Raw genomic sequence first — 19,711 nt, 5'->3', positions numbered from 1 at the left:
ACCACCCAAGGTTTGCTAATCCCCCTTCTGCTGCCTCCGCAAATAAACAAAGTGCCTGTGTTTTAGGGTTTATTTCTTTCTACCATTTCATTTTGAAGGAGCACTGTAAAGATAAGCTGTCTCTGTTCTTGCCATGGACTAGATCTCGAGCACAGCTCTGCCTGAGAGAGCAAGGTGCAGAGGGAAACACCTAAGCATGTAGAAGCAGTGTGACCTACTGGACAGGGCACTGCACTCAGGAGTCCTGTGTTCTTAGTCCTGGGTTGGCATTTAATCAGCTCTGACCTTGGACAAGTCACTTTTCTTTGTGCCTTTGCTTCTTCTCTCACCCTTTATCTGTCTTCTTTAGAATGCATGGTCTTCAGGGTGGGAACTGTCTCTTAGTGTGTTTATATAGCACCTAAAGGAATGGGGCCCTACTCTTGGTTGGGACCTCTGAGCACTACTAGGATACAAATAATAATAGCATTCAGCTGCACAGGGTTAAACTGCATGTACAAGGGCTGTGTGTAAAGAAATCTTCTAGTGGCATGTCAGAGCTGTCTCGTCTGTTAGGATCAGGTGAACATATCCCACGTGATCAATGCCTTGCGATTGCAGAGTGGAGACTAGTATTGATTAGCCATAATGGTGCTTCTGGGTGTATAATAGCAAATCATTCAACGAGGGAATCTAAATCAAATAACTACTTTGTGCAAGACCCTTCCTTCATATTTCCCCCTCGTTAAACTTCATTACAGCCCCATTTTCCTGTCTTTAAGGAAGGAATCATAACTGTTCTGAAGAATCTCACCAGGAAGCCCATTTCCTTCTTGCTCAAAGGCCATCGGCATACAGCCCCAACCCCCTTTTAAAAGTAGCTTGTAATTATTACCCAAAGCGGAGATGAATGTCAGAAGGATCAAGAAATAGGCAGATCAAATAGATCAACAAGCAAGGCAACAGAAGTCTGGCATCTGACCAGCTGAATGATTCAGCAGTTTCTGAAGCAACCCTGAGGAGAGTGAATCCTTCACAAAGAGCCTTCATCGCTGACGCAATAAATGCAGCAAAGTCGCCCTCCGGCTTGGCAAAAAATGGGACGACAGGCATATTTTCAGCACAAGTCTGGTGAAGGGAGGATGGGCCAGTTAGCTCCCATTTAAACAAATGGAATGGGGTTGCTATGGAAACTTTGCACATTTAAAAGGAGCACTTAAAAAAAAAATAAAACAAAACAGTAATGCAGCTTCCATTTCAAGGCTGAAAGTGTTTATGACCAGAAAAGGCAAAGCTAGTGTTAAATGCTTTTTAGCCAAGTCAATGGTGCCAACACTTGAGGAGGATATTCTAGGCTGCACAAGCACCTATCATCTGTCACAGGCCCTAAACCCCAGGAGGAAAATCTACCACTCTCTGCCAGGACTGCTGCACAGGACTCTTCAGCTTAACCCCTCCACTGCTGTCCCACCTCTCTGTGAATTAATGTTCAGGAGGTAACTTGGCCACATCTCTCAATCCTGAAGGGAGAAAAATAAAAATGGAGGGAATTAATCTGACATAGTACAAATGAAGTAAATCTAAAATCATCCTCCCCTTGATCAGAGATTTTTCCATAAAAAGACATACACGTCAGGGACTCCATGAAGCCCCCTTTAGAACCATGCTGTTACTATGGATTTTACATGGAAGTTGCTCAGATACTACAGTGATGGGTAACAATATAAAACCCTAAGGTAGTTTCATATGCAACCTAAAACTCAGCAAGAGGTTTATACAGGAGTACTCAATGCAAGTACTCCAGGAATAAGTGGTTACAGCAAAGAATGGGGAAAGAGGTATTAATATGGTCTGGTCTGAGCCATTAACTCGCTGTATGACTGTGGCTCAGTCACTGCTAGTTTCAAAATGGCCACCATTTTGCATTGTTCTCAGTGGGAGAGAGGCCAGAGCCCACCCATACCAAAGTTGGCCACTCCCTCCATTATCCTACTCCTCTTCACCATCCCTCAGGGGATCTTGGTTTCATGCATTTGGAACAATAGGAGGTAGAGGCCATTTTGAAAGAGGGCATCTTAATGGAGGACAACTTATAGCCTCACTTCAACTGAAAAAAGCATGAGATGATGGCCATTTTGAAAGAATGCGTTCTTCACATTTCTCTAAAAGAGAACATTTTAAATGCAGTAGCCTCTGCTGACAGAAAAGCTTTCAGTTATATTAAAAAAAAGGCACAAAAAATTACCATGGATCCTAAGTATATATATATTTTTAAATACCCGTTGTGCTGCACTAGCAATCTAAAGCAGCTGTAAACCCAGTTAAACTGGCCAACATGCTCAGGCTTCTCTAGAGTGGTGTACATCAATCAATGCATACAAGGAATTTGGCCCTGAAAGTTTTAAAAAAAAGATGTATTTTTAAATAAGTACCTATCTTCATATTGTTATAAATATCACACGGATACATTCTCTGAATTTCTTGTTTTGTGATCAAGTATGAAATTTTTAATTGAAAAAAGATGGAAATTCCATCACAGAAATAAGGGAAAATAAACAAAAAAAAATCTAAAATGTCTTCAAAAATCAATTTTAATCTGGGACCACAAACATTGCAATGTCTTGATCATCACCACATGTTTATTGCATGATGTCATTACAGGAGAAAGTTAAGCATGCCCTAACTGAGCATTTACATATCTTGTTTGGATTTAAGTTTAACCTTGCCTCTGAATCTTCTGTTTGTTTAGGGGATAATCACAATACATTTTATCCTAGATTACCAATACGTATTTCAACCTTTAGTCCCTCTTACTGTAGATTTTGTCTGGGAATACTATGTAGTCTCTTATACAGGCCTAGAATGAAAGAGGAAGACACTACAGTGTCTAAGAGGTGTGTTCTAATTCTAGAAAAAGTCTTTTGGACGAAATATTTCATATTCAGTATCAGAGGGTTCCCCTCCCCCGCCATCTGTAAAATCAGAGCAAAATCCCTTCAACTATCTTTGAGTTACCAAAAGGTAAAATACAAAATTTTCCATTTAAAATAAATTTTAGGCCACTGCTTTTCTCAAAGACTGAACACCCCACCCCCCAAGGCTGAAGTTTATTACTTGAAATTTCAGTTTTGCTGATCCTCAATGAGGCCTTGGCCTTTCTGCTGTCAGGACCCACCTTCCCACCTACAATAAACCAACATTAAAATCTTATTTTTGTGCATGCCAACTTTGGGAGCTATGAACTATCAGGGCTAAGTATCAAAACAGAAAACTTCCTTTGTAGATAGATTTCAATGTAGAAACAGATTCTGGGCCAGATTCTCTCATAGATTCATAGATATTTAGGTCAGAAGGGACCATTATGATCATCTAGTCTGACCTCCTGCACAACGCAGGCCACAGAATTTCACCCACCACTCCCACAAAAAAACCTCACACCTATATCTGTGCTATTGAAGTCCTCAAATTGTAGTTTAAAGACCTCAAGGAGCAGAGAATCCTCCAGCAAGTGATCCGTGCCCCATGCTACAGAGGAAGGCGAAAAACCTCCAGGGCCTTCCAATCTGCCCAGGAGGAAAATTCCTTCCCGACCCCAAATATGGCGATCAGCTAAACCCAAAGCCATGTTATCCCATCATACCATCTCCTCCATAAACTTATCGAGTTTAATCTTAAAGCAAGATAGATCTTTTGCCCCCACTACTTCCCTCGGAAGGCTATTCCAAAACTTCACTCCTCTGATGGTTAGAAACCTTCGTCTAATTTCTAATCTAAATTTCCTAGTGGCCAGTTTATATCCATTTGTTCTTGTGTCCACATTGGTACTGAGTTTAAATAATTCCTCTCCCTCTCTGGTATTTATCCCTCTGATATATTTATAGAGAGCAATCATATCTCCCCTCAACCTTCTTTTAGTTAGGCTAAACAAGCCAAGCTCCCTGAGTCTCCTTTCATAAGACAAGTTTTCCATTCCTCGGATCATCCTAGTAGCCCTTCTCTGTACCTGTTCCAGTTTGAATTCATCCTTCTTAAACATGGGAGACCAGAACTGCACACAGTACTCCAGGTGAGGTCTCACCAGTGCCTTATATAACGGTACTAAGACCTCCTTATCCCTACTGGAAATACCTCTCCTGATGCATCCCAAGACGACATTAGCTTTTTTCACAGCCATATCACATTGGCAGCTCATAGTCATCCTATGATCAACCAATACTCCAAGGTCCTTTTCCTCCTCCGTTACTTCTAGTTGATGCGTCCCTAGCTTATAACTAAAATTCTTGTTATTAATCCCTAAATGCATGACCTTACACTTCTCACTATTAAATTTCATCCTATTCCTATTACTCCAGTTTACAAGGTCATCCAGATCCTCCTGTATGGTATCCCTATCCTTCTCTAAATTAGCAATACCTCCCAGCTTTGTATCATCTGCAAACTTTATTAGCACACTCCCACTTTTTGTGCCCAGGTCAGTAATAAAAAGATTAAATAAGATTGGTCCCAAAACCGATCCCTGAGGAACTCCACTGGTAACCTCCCTCCAACTTGACAGTTCACCTTTCAGTAGGACCCGTTGTAGTCTCCCCTTTAACCAATTCCCTATCCACCTTTCAATTTTCCTATTGATGCCCATCTTATCCAATTTAACTAATAATTCCCCATGTGGCACCGTATCAAACGCCTTACTAAAATCTAAGTAAATTAGATCCACTGCGTTTCCTTTATCTAAAAAATCTGTTACTTTCTCAAAGAAGGAGATCAGGTTGGTTTGGCACGATCTACCTTTTGTAAAACCATGTTGTATTTTGTCCCATTTACCATTGACTTCAATGTCCTTAACTACCTTCTCCTTCAAAATTTTTTCCAAGACCTTGCATACTACAGATGTCAAACTAACAGGCCTATAATTACTTGGATCACTTTTTTTCCCTTTCTTAAAAATAGGAACTATGTTAGCAATTCTCCAATCATACGGTACAACCCCTGAGTTTACAGATTCATTAAAAATTCTTGCTAATGGGCTTGCAATTTCTTGTGCCAATTCCTTTAATATTCTTGGATGAAGATTATCTGGGCCCCCCGATTTAGTCCCATTAAGCTGTTTGAGTTTCGCTTCTACCTCAGATATGGTGATGTCTACCTCCATATCCTCATTCCCATTTATCATGCTACCATTATCCCTAAGATCCTCTTTAGTCTTATTAAAGACTGAGGCAAAGTATTTGTTTAGATATTGGGCCATGCCTAGATTATCCTTGACCTCCACTCCATCCTCAGTTTTTAGCGGTCCCACTTCCTCTTTCTTTGTTTTCTTCCTATTTATATGACTATAGAACCTTTTACTATTGGTTTTAATTCCCTTTGCAAGGTCCAACTCTACTTGACTTTTAGCCTGTCTCACTTTATCCCTACATATTCTGACCTCAATAAGGTAGCTTGCCTTACTGATCCCTCCCTTCTTCCACTCCCTATATGCTTTCTGCTTTTTCTTAATTACCTCTCTAAGATGCTTGCTCATCCAGCTTGGTCTACAACTCCTGCCTATGAATTTTTTCCCCTTTCTTGGGATGCAGGCTTCCGATAGCTTCTGCAGCTTTAATTTAAAATAATCCCAGGCCTGCTCTACCTTTAAACCCATAAATTCTTCAGTCCAATCCACTTTCCTAACTAATTTCCTTAATTTTTGAAAGTCAGCCCTTTTGAAATCAAAAACCCTAGTCGCAGATTTATTTTTGTTAATCCTTCCATTCAGTTTGAACTGAATTAGCTCATGATCACTTGAGCCAAGATTATCCCCTACAACCATTTCCTCTATGAGGTCCTCATTACTCACCAAGACCAAATCTAAAATGGCATCCCCCCTAGTCGGTTCAGCAACTACTTGCTGAAGGAATCCATCAGCTATCGCATCTAGGAAAATCTGAGCCCTATTATTATTACTAGCACTCGTCCTCCAGTCTATATCTGGGAAGTTAAAGTCTCCCATGATCACACAGTTTCCATTAGTATTTACTTTATTAAAAACATTAAAAAGGGCTCTATCCATATCCAAATTAGATCCCGGCGGTCTATAGCACACCCCAAGCACTATCCCAGGGGAGGCTCTAATAGTTTTCTTCCCCAATTTAATTTTTGCCCAGACAGACTCAGTCATACCCATTTCATCGCTTCTTATTTCTTTACATTCTATCTTATCATTGATATACAGTGCTACTCCACCACCTTTACCTTTATTTCGGTCTTTCCTAAACAGCACATACCCTTCAATACCTGTAGCCCAGTCATGACTACTATTCCACCAGGTCTCTGTTATACCTATGATATCTGGTTTCACTTCCTGCACCAGTAACTCTAGTTCCTCCATTTTGTTACCTAGGCTCCTTGCATTAGTGTACAAACATCTTAATTTTTGCTGTTTAGCCTCACTCACATTCTGTACCCTATTAGGCACGGTTATTTTACTACCAGTATAACCTATTAGACTTGTATCTACACTGCCCTTCCTCCTACCTACAGCTGTATCCACTCTTACTTCATTTTCTTTCCACTCTATGCTGAATTCTGGCGTGGAGATTACCTGGACATCTCCCAACCATCTCCCCCAAATTCCTAGTTTAAAGCTCTCTTAATCAGTTGTGCCAGCCTCCATCCTAGAAGTCTATTTCCTTCCCTACTCAGATGAAGTCCATCCCGAGAGAACTGTCCTCTATCCATGAATGCCTCCCAATGGCCATACATCCCAAAGCCCTCCTTATAGCACCACTGCCTAAGCCATCTATTGATAGTCATAATCTTGTCACACCTTTGTTGCCCTTCTCTAGGAACAGGCAGAATCCCACTAAAGATCACCTGAGCCTCAATTTCCTTAAGCGTCCTCCCCAGCCTAGCATAGTCTCCCTTAATACTTTCCAGCGAGAATCTAGCCGTATCATTTGTTCCCACATGAAGGATAATTAGGGGATTCTTTCCCGCTCCCTTTAGAATCCTTTTCAACCTCAGGTCTACATCCCGTATCTTAGCACCCGGAAGACAGCACACCCTCCTATTTTCTGGATCAGCTCTGGTTACAGGCCTATCTATTCTTCTCAGTAAAGAGTCCCCAATCACATAGACCTGCCTTTTCCTAGTGACGGTGCTATTCTCCAGTCTATCCCCTGTTCCCTCTGGCTGCAAGTTCTTTCTCTGCCTATTCTGGCCATTTTCTGATGCTCAAGTAGTGCAAAATGGTAGACGGTAGCTCTACCTGGCTAGCTGATTATTTCTCCAGTGTGGGGAAGTTTTCACCTGGCGTAAAGAGGCATAATCAGCCTTTATGCCAACTGCCCTACCCACATGATGTATGGGGTAGGAGAGAGCATGACACAGCATACCTTCGCTCAACCAAATTCTCAACGGATGTGTGGTCCCACAGGAAACACAGCCAGCTGGCACAGAAGTTAGAGCATCCCCTAAGCTCTCCTGTACCAAGTGAATCTCAGCATAGGAGAGAATCAGGGTGCTTATGCATGGCTTTTAAAGTCTGTAGGAGTTGACCTCTCTCCTGTGAAGCTTTCAGCATCTCAAGAGAAGAATTTCTCTCTCTTGGGAATCTACAGGGAAATTAAAATACATCTTATGTTAAGGTTACAAATCTCATGACTTTCAGAGTTTAAGCGCTAAAACTGTGGTTCTCATACTGTAGTAATTAACAACTTGCACTTACTACATGTGTGTTGCATTGTCAATTTCTGGATTGATATCTAAATGTCTACATAAATATGAATTTATGCAAACCACAAAATATACAGGATGTGTAGCATGGCTGAGTTAATGTTACAACAGAAACTAACTTCTCCATTTCCTCACTTTTTGAGCATTTAAATTCCTCACCTTAATGTTACTAGTTAATAGAGAAACATGCATTAATGTATCAAAACCCCAATCAATGGGCACAGAGAGGCCAGTGGCAGGATTAGAATCCATGGGCCAGACCTCCAGCTACAGTAAAATGTCAGAACGCCATTGACTTCAACTTAGCTACAACAATTTACACAACTGAGGATCTGGCCCTGTCTCTGGACATGGTAGGGCAAGCACTCTGTCAAGCTTAACACACACTTGCAGTTTACTCAAATAGGCTGATGTTCCCTTCTCCTTTTTCACACTTTACAGGCAGCAGTAGAGAAGACTTACTGCTCTGAGATAACCATTGGACTATGCTTCTGCCTGGATGTAGTGCTGTACACAATTATATTAAACAGGTTCAGTGAATTGTGCAGGGCAGCAACGAAAGTTACAGACGTAAGTACCAGCCTCTGGGAGGAGTCAACTCAAGCACCTGGTTAAGGAGAAATAGTTCTTTTTCTAGGAACTACACCACCCAACATGGCATCGGGAGTCTGCGCACAGCACCAGATGACAACAGAAAGCAAAGCAAATGGCTGTATCCTTCAACAACAACTTATAGTTTTATCAGACCCTTCCGTCTGAAAGTAAGAAACTGAGTCAGGATAACATCAGGAAACCACGGTGAAAAAAAACCCCTGGGTTTATCTACATAATCCCACATTCGTGCACTTTAGAAATACAGTTTTAAGTGCTGTACAGTGCTTTAGGCAGACATCATAGCAGTATTATACTTGTGTGATTCACTGACAACTCAAGTCTGCCCAATTTAGAGCCTGAGTAGTGCAATGGCTTGAGAGTTTATCCTTTACAATCACCAGTAAAAATGAAAATTTACGCATAGCAGATGATTAGTCACTGGACTGTTGTCAGCAGGGAACAATTTTCTTCCACAATGCAGCAGATAGCACTGGCTAATCAGAAGCAGACTTTTTCTAAATGCTGACTTACTCTGACAACAGAGAGGGACATCACCAAGCTTAGCTTAACTGATGTGAGACAATGCAGAGAACGTTTATCAATGCTTGTGGTCCCACATTATATAGAAAATGAACATCTACCATCCTGCAGCCTAACATAGCTGACAAACAAGTAACTGTAGAGAGTATTTAGCCACATATAGGGCATATCTGGCTTTGTTTAACACTGACCATGAGTTCATAGGTTCCAATAGCAGGCAAGACAGGTAGGAAAGGCAAGCTTTTAACAGTTCCTGAAAGACTACCTAGAATTGGGTTTTAGCTGCCCTTTGCCTGTCTGGAATGCAAGAGGTTTGATGGAAGTGTTTTTCACTATAACCTGAATTTGTGAGGTTACACATATATACAGGAGCATTTTCTAATGGTCGGCGAGCAGGATGAGGAGTCAAGAGTGATGGGTTCTCATGACAATGGGGAAATAATTTAGGCTCAAATCTTCAAAAGTAGCCAGTAGTTTTGGGCACCCAATTTGAGATATCCAAGGCCAAAGTTTCAGAGGTGCTCGACACCCATAACCCTAGCTGAAGTCAATGGAAATTACAAGTGCTCAGTATTGCTGAAAAATCAGACCCTAAGTATCTCAAATACAGAGTCTCCAAATCTGAAGCACCCATAATCCTTGGTCACTTTTCACAATGTTGACCTTAATTACTTTGCAACTTAGATTTCCTATTTATAAAATGGAAATAATATTCCTCAACCTTGTAGGGGTGATGTAAGGCTATATTGGTTAACAGTGAAGCAGCCAGGCAACATAGTCTAGGAGGGGATATGGCACCGGAATGGTAGTCAGGAGACATGAGTTCTACTCATACATTTGTCAATAACTTGTGAAACTTTGGGTAAATCCCTTCTTGTCTCTATGCCTGTTTCCCCTCCCACTCTTGTCTGTCTCACCTATCCCTTCAGGGCAAGAGCTGTTTGTATAACACATAGCACAAAGGAGCCCTGATCTTGGTTGGGGCCTCTAGGTGCTACTATAATGCAAACAACAATACAACTTACCTCCTTTGTAAAGTGCTTTGTGATCTACAGATTAAAAGCACTATGTAAGAGCTAGGTTATAGTATTTAAGTAAGGCTATGATTTTGTCATGGATATTTTTAGTAAAAGTCCCAGACAGATCACGGGCAATAAACAAAAATTCACGGAAGCGGTGACCTGTCCCTGACTTTTACTAAAAATGTTCATGACCAATGGGGAGGGAGGAGAGTCCCGCACCCTGCCCTGCTGTGACTGGAAGCTGTGGCCCCTGCCCAGTAGCTGGGAGTGACCCCCACCCATAGTGGCTGGGGAGCGGCAGGGGACCTCTGGGGAGCTGTGAGGGTTTCCTGCTGGCAGAGGCAGATGAGGAGCTGCCGGGGGTCTCCTGCACCCGCAGGGACTGGGGAGCTCCGGGAAATTCCCTGCAGAGGCTGGGGAGCTGCGTAGGATTCCCCACCACTCTGGGCCGCAGGGGTACTCCACAGCTCTCGGCCACCACAGGCGGTGGGGTACCCTACAGCTCTTAGCTGCTGCCGGCTGAAGTCACGGAGGTCTGTGGAAGTCACGAAATCCGTGCCTTCTGCAATCTCCATGACCAAATCATAGCCTTAATTATAAGTGCGCCAAGATCCTCTGAGTTGATGTGCCATGTAAGTGCAAAGCATTATTTATACACACACCTACACGGTTTCATGTAAACCAGTATGACAGGATTATTTTCTGTTACTTGTCTTTGCTATAAAAACCCATTCACGTTTTGCCAGGGTAGTGGGGTGGTGGTAAAAAAGCATTGACCACTGATAACGGGTGAATTCTCATATCTTTAATTTTATGCAAGCATTTTCACCTCTCTCAAAAGGGACAGGTCACTATTGTTTTTTAAAATCAAACAAAACAAAGTCTATGAATTCACAAAATCAAATAGCATCTTATATCTGAAAATACGACAGTATCATCCACATGTTACAGGAAACTTGTGACTGTCACAGTTCTCCATGACGACAGCTCCGTTCCCCTCTCCCCATCAGGTGTTTGACAGTAACTGTGAATCCAATTCTTGCTCCAAACCAGCACCAGGTCTGAGGCTTTGGATCAGCTGTGATGTTATATCCAGTAATATCCAAGAGAGTTGTCTTCATTCACCTTTGCATTCCCTCAGGGTCTGGATAAATGGTCCTAAATGTCAAGTTTATCCGTGGTTCCCTGGCATGATATTCCTTAGGTACCCGATGCTATAAACATTATGAACAAAAAGAATATGGATTTTCATAATTAAAAACACATTTAATATTCAAACACAAAATATTTTGTATCCTCATTTTACAGGATGGTCCATTACTCACTTTTCAAAATAGTTTGATAAGACATAAAACCCATGTCCTGACTGCTCAGAGCCGTTAAGAAACCCACAGCATTTTCTGTAACAGTAGAGTTGTTAGGCCAAATTACAACTTTATTATGTTCTGTCTTCCTAAACTGCCTATGCACTTTCAGACGCATACTGTGTTCGTCACTGCCTCTCCTAAATGCAGGAACATTACATAGGAGTTTAAGTGGGGGGTGGAGCGATCACTATCTATCACTTGGAGTCCGGTGGCACCTTAAAGACTAACAGATTTATTTGGGCATAAGATTTCATAGGTAAAAAACCCACTTCTTCAGATGCATGGAGTGAAAATTACAGATGCAGGCATAAATATACTGTCACATGAAGAGAAGGGAGTTACCTTACAAGTGGAGAACCAGTGTTGACAAGGCCAATTCAGTCAGGGTTGATGTGGTACACTCCCAATAATTGATAAGGAGATGTCAATACCAAGAGAGGGAAAATTGCTTTTATAGTGACCCAGTTCCTAGTCAAGCCCAAATGAATGAATGGTGTTAAGTTTGCAAATGAATTGTAGCTCTGCAGTTTCTCTTTGAAGTCTGTTTTTGAAGTTTTTTTGTTGCAGGATGGCTACTTTTAAATCTGTTATTGAATGTCCAGGCAGATTGAAGTGTTCTCCTACTGGCTTTTGTATGTTACCATTCCTGATGTCTGATTTGTGTCCACTTATTCTTTTACATAGAGACTGTCTGGTTTGGCCAATGTACTTGGCAGAGGGGCATTGCTGGCACATGATGGCATATATCACATTAGTAGATGTGCAGGTGAAAGTTTATGCCCAAATAAATCTGTTAGTCTTTAAGGTGCCACTGGACTCCTTGTTGTTTTTGTGGATACAGACTAACACGGCTGCCCCTCTGATATATATATCACTTATTGATCTTGCAGAGATGCTGTTCAGCTTAAGCCATTAATTTGTGGGATACATTGAGATTCTTGGATGGAAAGCACTGTTAATATGTAGTGAAGCGTCATGTCATTGCATAACACACATCTCCCAATAGCTTTCCCAGTAACTCATGTCCCCACTGGTGTAGTTTGTGGAAATCCAGAAAACTATACGACGATGGGAAAAAGCTTGTTCATGTTGCCCAAGTATTCTCACCTGCCAGTCTTCCTGGGTAGCTCCCTCCATCATCAGTAAAGTTCCATGAGGCAATGGGATCCGCACTCGTTCCACATACGTATAGTCCCCATTCTCTTCCTAGAAAGAAGAAATAAAAATACAGAAGTGTGTGTAGAAGAGGGAAACACTGCATTAGGGGACTCCACATCAAAGCTTAAAACAAGAAAGGGATTCCTCAACAAATTACCAATTAAGACTTGGTTCTGATATTGTTCTCATTCTATAATGAAGAGCAGGGTATACCACTCCCTTTGTTACTGCCAGGCAGCAGCTATATTTCACCAAGGTTCATAAATTTTAAGGCCAGAAGGAAAAAATGGTTACTCACCCTTTTTGTAACTGTTGTTCTTCAAGATGTGTTGCTCATATCTATTCCAGTTAGATGTGCGCGCGCACCATGTGCATGGCTGTCAGAAACCTTTCCCTAGTAGCTACCCGTCAGGCTGGCTGTGGAGCCCCCTAGAGTGGCGCCGATATGGTGCTCTATATACAACCCTGTCGGCCCAACCCCCCTTCAGTTCCTTCTTGCCGGCAACTCCAACAAAGGGGAAGGCGGGAGGGAATGGAATAGACATAGGCAACACATCTCAAAGAACAACAGTTACAGAAAGGGTGAGTAACCATTTTTTCTTCGAATGCTTGCAGTTAGGTGACTTCCAAGCCTTACCTTGGAGGTGGGGTCAGAGTCAAGGCATTGCAGACTGAAGTATCGCTCTGCCGAAGGCCGCATCATCCCGAGATTGGTGGACGATGGCATAGTGCAATGTGAAAGTATGCACTGAAGACCATGTGGCAGCCCTGCAGATTTCCTGAAGAGGTACGTGGGCCAGGAAGGCTGTTGACAAGGCCTGTGCCCTTGTGGAGTGAGCCGTGATGGCAGGCGAAAGAACCTTCACCAAGTTATAACAAGCACGGATACACACCGTAATCCAGGAGGAGATCCGGTGGGAAGAGACTGGCAAACCTCTCATCCGCTCTGCCAAGGCAACAAACAACGAGGTTGTCTTGCGGAATGGCTTCATGCAGTCAATATAGAAAGCGTGCGCCCTCCTGATGTCCAGCGAATGCAGCTGCTGTTCACAGGGCTGGCATGCAGTTTTGGGTAGAAAATTGGCAGAAAAATGTCCTAGCTAATATGGAAGTGGGACACCATTTTAGGAAGGAAGGCCGAGTGAGGCCTAAGTTGCACCTTGTCTTTATGAAAGATAGCGTGCAGAAGCTCAGATGTGAGGGCCCACAGTTCAGACACACGTCGTGCCGAGGTGATAGCCACTAGAAAAGCAACCTTCCAAGAGAGGTAGAGGAGCGAACAGGAAGCCAGAGGCTCAAAGAGAGGACCCATGAGACGGAAAAGGACTAGGTTGAGGTCCCAGGCCACAACAGGGGGCTTCATCGGGGGATTAATCTTCTCCAAGTGTTTTAGGAAAAGTCCCACTATGGGGTGCGCAAACACCAAGCTCCCGGAAACACCGAGATGGCTGCGAGGTGGACCTTGAGAGAACCGAATGCCAGACGCTGGTCCTTCAAGTACAGGAGATGATCCAGAATACAAGGGATTGAAGCCTGGAGTGGGAGCACCTGCCTTTGAGCACACCAGATAGAGAACCTTTCCATTTCGCTCTGTATGTGGCCCTGGTAGATGGCTTGCGGCTCTCCAGAAGCACCTGCCTCACCAGGTCCGAACAGATGAGCTCTGCCTGGTTCAACCACGGATCCCCCAGGCCATGAAGTGGAGCGACTGAAGGTCTGGGTGAAAGAGACGACCGTGATTCTGCAAGATGAAGTCGGGAGTGAGAGGTAGACATACCGGTGACTGGACTGACAGGCCCATGAGGGTGGGGTACCAGCACTGGTGAGGCCAAGCTGGGCCACCAGTATGACGTCCCTGTGGACCTTGAAAAGCACTTTGTGGAGGAGTGGAAATGGCGGGAACGCATACAGCAGTTGACTGGACCATGGAATCATGAATGCATCTGCGATCGAGCCTGGGCTGTGGCCCCTGAAGGAGCAGAAGGTTGGACACTTTCTGTTGGCCTGCGTGGCAAACAGGTCGATTCGGCGAAACCCCCAGCTGCGGAAGATGGAGTGGATGATGTCCGGATGAATCGACCACTCGTGCATGAGGAACTGTCTGCTCAAGCTGTCCGCCAGCATGTTCTGGCAGGTATGAGGCCTGGAGAAGGATGGAGTAGGCTAGACAGAATTCCCACAGTAGGAGGGCTACCCGACAGAGCAGAGACATAAAACATGGCCGTGGTATTGTCTGTCAGTACCGCTACACAGTGGCCCTGCAAGCAAGACAGCAACGCTTGGCACGTAAGGCGGATCACCCTGACTGTCTCTGACCATTTGCAACTGCGATTCCACCTGCTGGCGAGAGCGGCCTCGAAGAACCCAGTCGTCCAGGTAAGGACAGACATGCACATGATAGCAGCAAAGAAAGGTTGCCACGACCGCCATGCATTTGGTGAAGACGCGAGGAGCTGTGCACAGTCCGAATGGGAGGGCCGTGAACTGATAATGCACCTTGTTCACCACAAAGCAGAGGAACTGTCTGTGAGACTGGGTTACAGATATGTGGAAATAGGCATCCTTCATATCGAGGGTGGCATACCAGTCTCCCGGATCCAAGTAAGGGATGATTGTGCTCAGGGAGACCATGCAGAACTTCAAGCTGACGATGAACTTGTTGAATTCCCTCAGGTCCAGAATGGGCCCTAGGTCCCCCTTTGCCTTGGGGACGAGGAAGTAACAGGAGTAGAAACACTTGTCTTTGAGCTCCTGGGGAACCTCCTCCACTGCTCCTAGAGCGAGGCGGGTCTGAACCTCCTGGATGAGAAGTTGCTCATGAGAGGGGTCCCTGAAGAGGGACGGGCAAGTGGGATGGGAGGGTGGGAAGGAGCAGAAATGGATAGAATATCCTGCCTCTACCGTGCGAAGCACCCACCGATCAGACGTAATAAGGGACCACGCACAGTAGAAGTGGGATAGACGGTTCAGGAAGGGAGGATAACTGGCCTGATTGTGGACTGGTAATCTGTCCTCGTGTGCACCTAAAAAAGTGCTTAGGGCCCGGAGGGGACTTGGACTGTCCCTGGCCCTGCACAGGAGGAGGGCGCGATGGCCTACGCTGACTATATCTGTTTCTCCTATGGGAGAAGTCCTGTCTGAGCCTAGTGGGAAAAGACCGCTGCTGGGTGGTCTGCGGTTTGAAAGGCTTCCTTTGGGTCACCGGAGTATGCGTGCCGAGGGACTTAATCATGTTGCGGGGTCCAGAATTGCCATTGGGGCTGCCAGTGGGGTGCTGAAGCCTCCTAAGACTTCCCAGCCCTGATTTGGGCGCTTCCGATGCCCGATCTAAAGGAGGGCGACCTTGAGCAGGACGGCCAAGGGGGAGCGGTGCGAGACTGCACCAGGGAGGCCTCCTCCTCCTCCAACGGATGGGAGAGGTGCTGTGAAGGATAGCAAGGTTCAGATGGTGACCGGTGGAGTGATGCAAGCCAGAGCCGCCGCTGGGAAAGACAGCAAGATGTGGAGCAGTGCCAGGAGGTTGAGCGGTGCTGCGATGTGGAGCTTTGCCTTGGTGTGGAGCAGTGCCGTGATGGGGACCGGTGCTGAGGCGGGGACCAGTGCTGTGAGGTGGAACGGTGCCAGGATGGGGTGCGGTGTCGCAACGTAGAGTGGTATCGCTATATAGAGTGGTGCCAGTCCATTTTCCATGATTGGAAAATGCAGTCTGAGGTCGATGCTGCCAGTGGTGCTGTGAGGTCACAGAGTGGGACCTGGACCTCGAGCGGGACCACGACCTATAAGCCAATGACCACCTCAAGCGGGGTCGAGACTGCGAGATCAGTGCCACGAGTCAGACCGGTGCGGGGCATAAGTGTGATGCCAGGACTCAGAGCGATGCAGAGATCCTGGTTGGGGGTGGGGGCGGGGGGCATGGCAGGCAGCCCAAACATAGCCGGTTTGCCTTTGGATGGTACCGGACCTCAAAGTAGTGGAGGTCTCGAGACTGGAGACTTGGGCACCGTCATCTCAATGAGACCCCTAGTAGCCTCAAAAGTGTCTGGCGTAGAAGGCAACATGACCTCCCCTACCTGCAGCCGTGGGGAGTCCAGGAGCGTGGGGCTTCCTGGGGAAGACAGGGGCCCACGAGGGTTGAGCCTGACCCGAGGGTCTGTCGGCCGTAGGCCCATGCTCCACATTGTCCCCTGCCGGGGGTGCAGTGTCCGTGACAGGCCATTGGGGAGACTTGACCTTAGCCTGTTTTTTGTGGGCAGCTGGTGAGTGGGAGTGGTGCTGAGGGGACAGCTTCTGGGGCCCGGAAGACCAATGGCCCCTGGGTAAGTGTGCTGAGTCCTTTTTCCGTGCTACGGACGGCACCGCCAAAGGAGTGCTCCACACCAAGGCGCTTGGAGCTGGGTCCTGCTGCAGACGGAGGGCAGACTCCATGAGAAGTTGTTTCCATCGAATATTCCTCTTTTCTGGTGCGAGGCTTGAAGGCCTTGCAGATCTTGCACTTGTCCGACTGATGGGCTTCTCCCAGGCAGGAGTCATGAGGGTCGCCCGTGGGCATAGACTTGGTGCAGGAGCTACTGGGTTTGAAGCCCTGGGAAGGCATGCCCTGGAGCCCCGCAGGGCACTCGTTGGAGGGCAAATCCTCCCAACCGCTAAAGACTACAATTAACAACTAAGAGAACTATTAACTAACAATGGGTAACTATATACAAAGATAAGCAGAAAAGGTAGGATTAGTGGAACAAGAGCAAGAGACCACTGTTCCAACAACAATCACTGGCGGTAAGAAGGAACTGAAGGGGGGTCAGGCCGGCAGGGTCGTATATAGAGCGCCATACCGGTGCCACTCCAGGGGGCTCTACAGCCAGTCCGACAGGTAGCTGCTAAGGAAAAGCTTCTGACAGCCATGCATGCGGCGCGTGCACACACACCTAACTGGAACTGATATGAGCAAGCACTCGAAGAGGAACTATTATGATTAGTTAGTCTGACCTCATCCATAACACCCAGAATTTCACCAAGTCATTCCTGCATCAAGCTCATCACTTCCAGCTGAGCTAGACTACAGCATATATTTTAGATAGCCATTCGGCCTTGCTTTAAAGGCTTCTAAACCACATCCCTAGAGTAAGTTGTTCCAATGGTTAATTAGCCCCTCTAAAAAAAAAAAAAAAAATCATGCCTTATTTCTAATCTGAATTTGTCTAGCTTCAGCTTCCATCCATTATATATTTTATTCCGCTTTTGTCCATCTGTTAGATTAAGGAGCTCTCTACTATGCAAAATCTCCCCATGTAGGTACTTGTAGACCATGATCATGTCGCCTCTTAAATGTCATTTTGTTAAGATAAATAGATTAAATTTCTTTATTCAATTTGTGAGGCAGGTTTCCAGATCTCATATCATGCTTGTAACTCTTTTCACAATCCTTTTCAATTTATCAACATTCTTTTAAAAGAGTGGTCATCAGAATTGGACACACTATTCTAGCATTGGTCTCACAAATGCCATATACAATAGTAACAACACCTTTCTACTTCTACTCATTCATCCCCTGCCTGTACATCCAAAGATTCCATTTGCTTTCTTTGTCACGACATTGCACTGCTAATTCACATTCATTTGGTTACCCACTATGAGCCAGAAAGTCCTGTCTGAGTTGTTGCTTTCCAAAATACAGTCCTACATCTTATAAGTGACCTACATTCTTGGTTCCTCAATGCAGGACCTGTGTTTATCTGTATTAAGAGGCATATGTGACCCGGTGCACCTGGGGTAGCCCTCACTAGAAATGCCAAGGTCAGGGCAGGCTGCAAAAACGTGTGCAGATACTCCCAAGACTGGTGGGTAACAATGAAGTTACACTCCCCAACCAGTCACAAACTGTGCTTCTGATCCACACTGTTAATCAAGCAGCAAATAAATAAATAAATAAAATAAATTACACAGCCCCCTTCTTGCATTCCAGTTCTCTGGCTCCCAGTCAGCACATAGGTCCAGTACAGTAAGAAGTTACCATACAAAATGTTCTTCTGACCCCAAAGGACCAGTCACATTGCCAGGTCAGTATTAGGTTGGATCTTACGCAAAAATATCACGTTGCCAGCCAATCCTTCAGTGTCTAAAACTAAAGGTTTATTATAAACTAAAAGGAAAGAACAAGAAGAGAGATGTTAAATGGTAAAACAGACACAAACATACAAAAGATTCAAAGTCCATGTATCAGGTTCTTAGCAGTATTGGTCAATTTGCTGGCTTGAAAGTCCCTCTAGAATACATTCATAACTTGCATGGGTCATTCAGTCCTTTGTTCAGAGATTCGGTTTGTAGCAAAGTTACTCCAGAGGTAAGAAGCAGGATTGAAGACAAAATGGAAATGATGCAGCTGCCCTTTATATTCCTCTTTCCATGTGGCTTGTACTTCCTGTGTTCCAAACACAAGCTTCACAGCACATGGGCATGGAAAAGCCTTACGGCACATCTTCACCAGCAACGTTTAAGCGCTGCCGTCTAAAAAACCACCTCCATGAGGGGCGTGGCTGCCAGTGCTGTAGCACTGTCTACAGTATGCTGAAACTTGCAGTGTTCAGAATGTTTTTTTCCCACACCTCTGAGTGAGAAAGCTGCAGCGCTGTAAAGCGTCAACAAGCCTCTGGCCCCATTTACACTGGCAAGTTTCTGCTCTGTAACTACCGAGGTGTACACACTGCCAAGCCACTTTGTGAGCAGAAATTGCGCAGTTGTGGTGCTCTAAAAAAACCACCCCGACGAGAGGCGTAGAGCTTTCTGCGCCGGGGCTCCAGCGCTGCGATTGGCCTCGGGGAGGTGTCCCACAATGCCTGTTCTCACCTCTCTGGTCATCAGTTTGAACTCTACTGCCCTGCCCTCAGGTGACCAATCATCATCCCCACCCCGTACATTCCTTTGCAAATTTGAAAGTCTCCTTCCTGTTTGCTTGGTGATGCGTGCAGTGGTCTAAGCACATCTTTCCAGGTGGACCTCATCACCATTTGGGGAGAAGAGGCTGTGCAGTCCCAGCTGCACTCCAGCCGTCGGAATTATGATACCTAAGGACAGATTTCATGATGCATGATAGAAAGGGGCCACGAGTGGGACATACTGCAGTGTACGGTAAAAGTGAAGGAGCTGCAGAACACTTACCACAAGGCATGGGAGGCAAACTGCTGCTCCGGTGCTGTCCCCACAAGTTGCCGGTTCTACAAAGAGCTGGACGCAATACTCAATGTTGACCCCACTTCCATTGCGAAGGCCCCTATGGATACTTTGTTGGCTCATGTGTCAGTCAAGAGTGGACTGAACCAGAGGGAGGAAATCTTGGACGAAGAG

General features: G+C 45.1%; 1 protein-coding gene across 9 annotated transcripts in view; it reads right to left on the bottom strand.

The window, feature by feature from the left end:
* Positions 1-1,234: 1,234 nt before the first annotated feature.
* ALKBH3 (alkB homolog 3, alpha-ketoglutarate dependent dioxygenase) overlaps positions 1,235-19,711 on the bottom strand; it is a 67,462-nt gene continuing 48,985 nt past the window's right edge. For 8 of the 9 annotated variants that reach the window (XM_037900088.2, XM_043548853.1, XM_043548852.1 and 5 more), the window contains 2 exons: positions 12,323-12,421; positions 10,639-11,062 (listed from right to left, as the gene is read on the bottom strand). In XM_037900088.2, the coding sequence (XP_037756016.1) occupies positions 10,970-11,062; positions 12,323-12,421 (192 nt within the window). In that variant the 3' untranslated portion in view covers positions 10,639-10,969. Of the gene's footprint in view, positions 1,500-7,352; positions 7,572-10,638; positions 11,063-12,322; positions 12,422-19,711 lie in introns of those variants that run through there. The other variant, XR_005225461.1, reaches the window with a different exon arrangement.

This window comes from Chelonia mydas, chromosome 6 (genome assembly GCF_015237465.2).
Source record: "Chelonia mydas isolate rCheMyd1 chromosome 6, rCheMyd1.pri.v2, whole genome shotgun sequence".
In the NCBI taxonomy this organism is placed as follows: domain Eukaryota; kingdom Metazoa; phylum Chordata; order Testudines; family Cheloniidae; genus Chelonia; species Chelonia mydas.
Note: the sequence above shows the minus strand (reverse complement) of the source record. Positions and strands in the feature narration are given on the sequence as shown.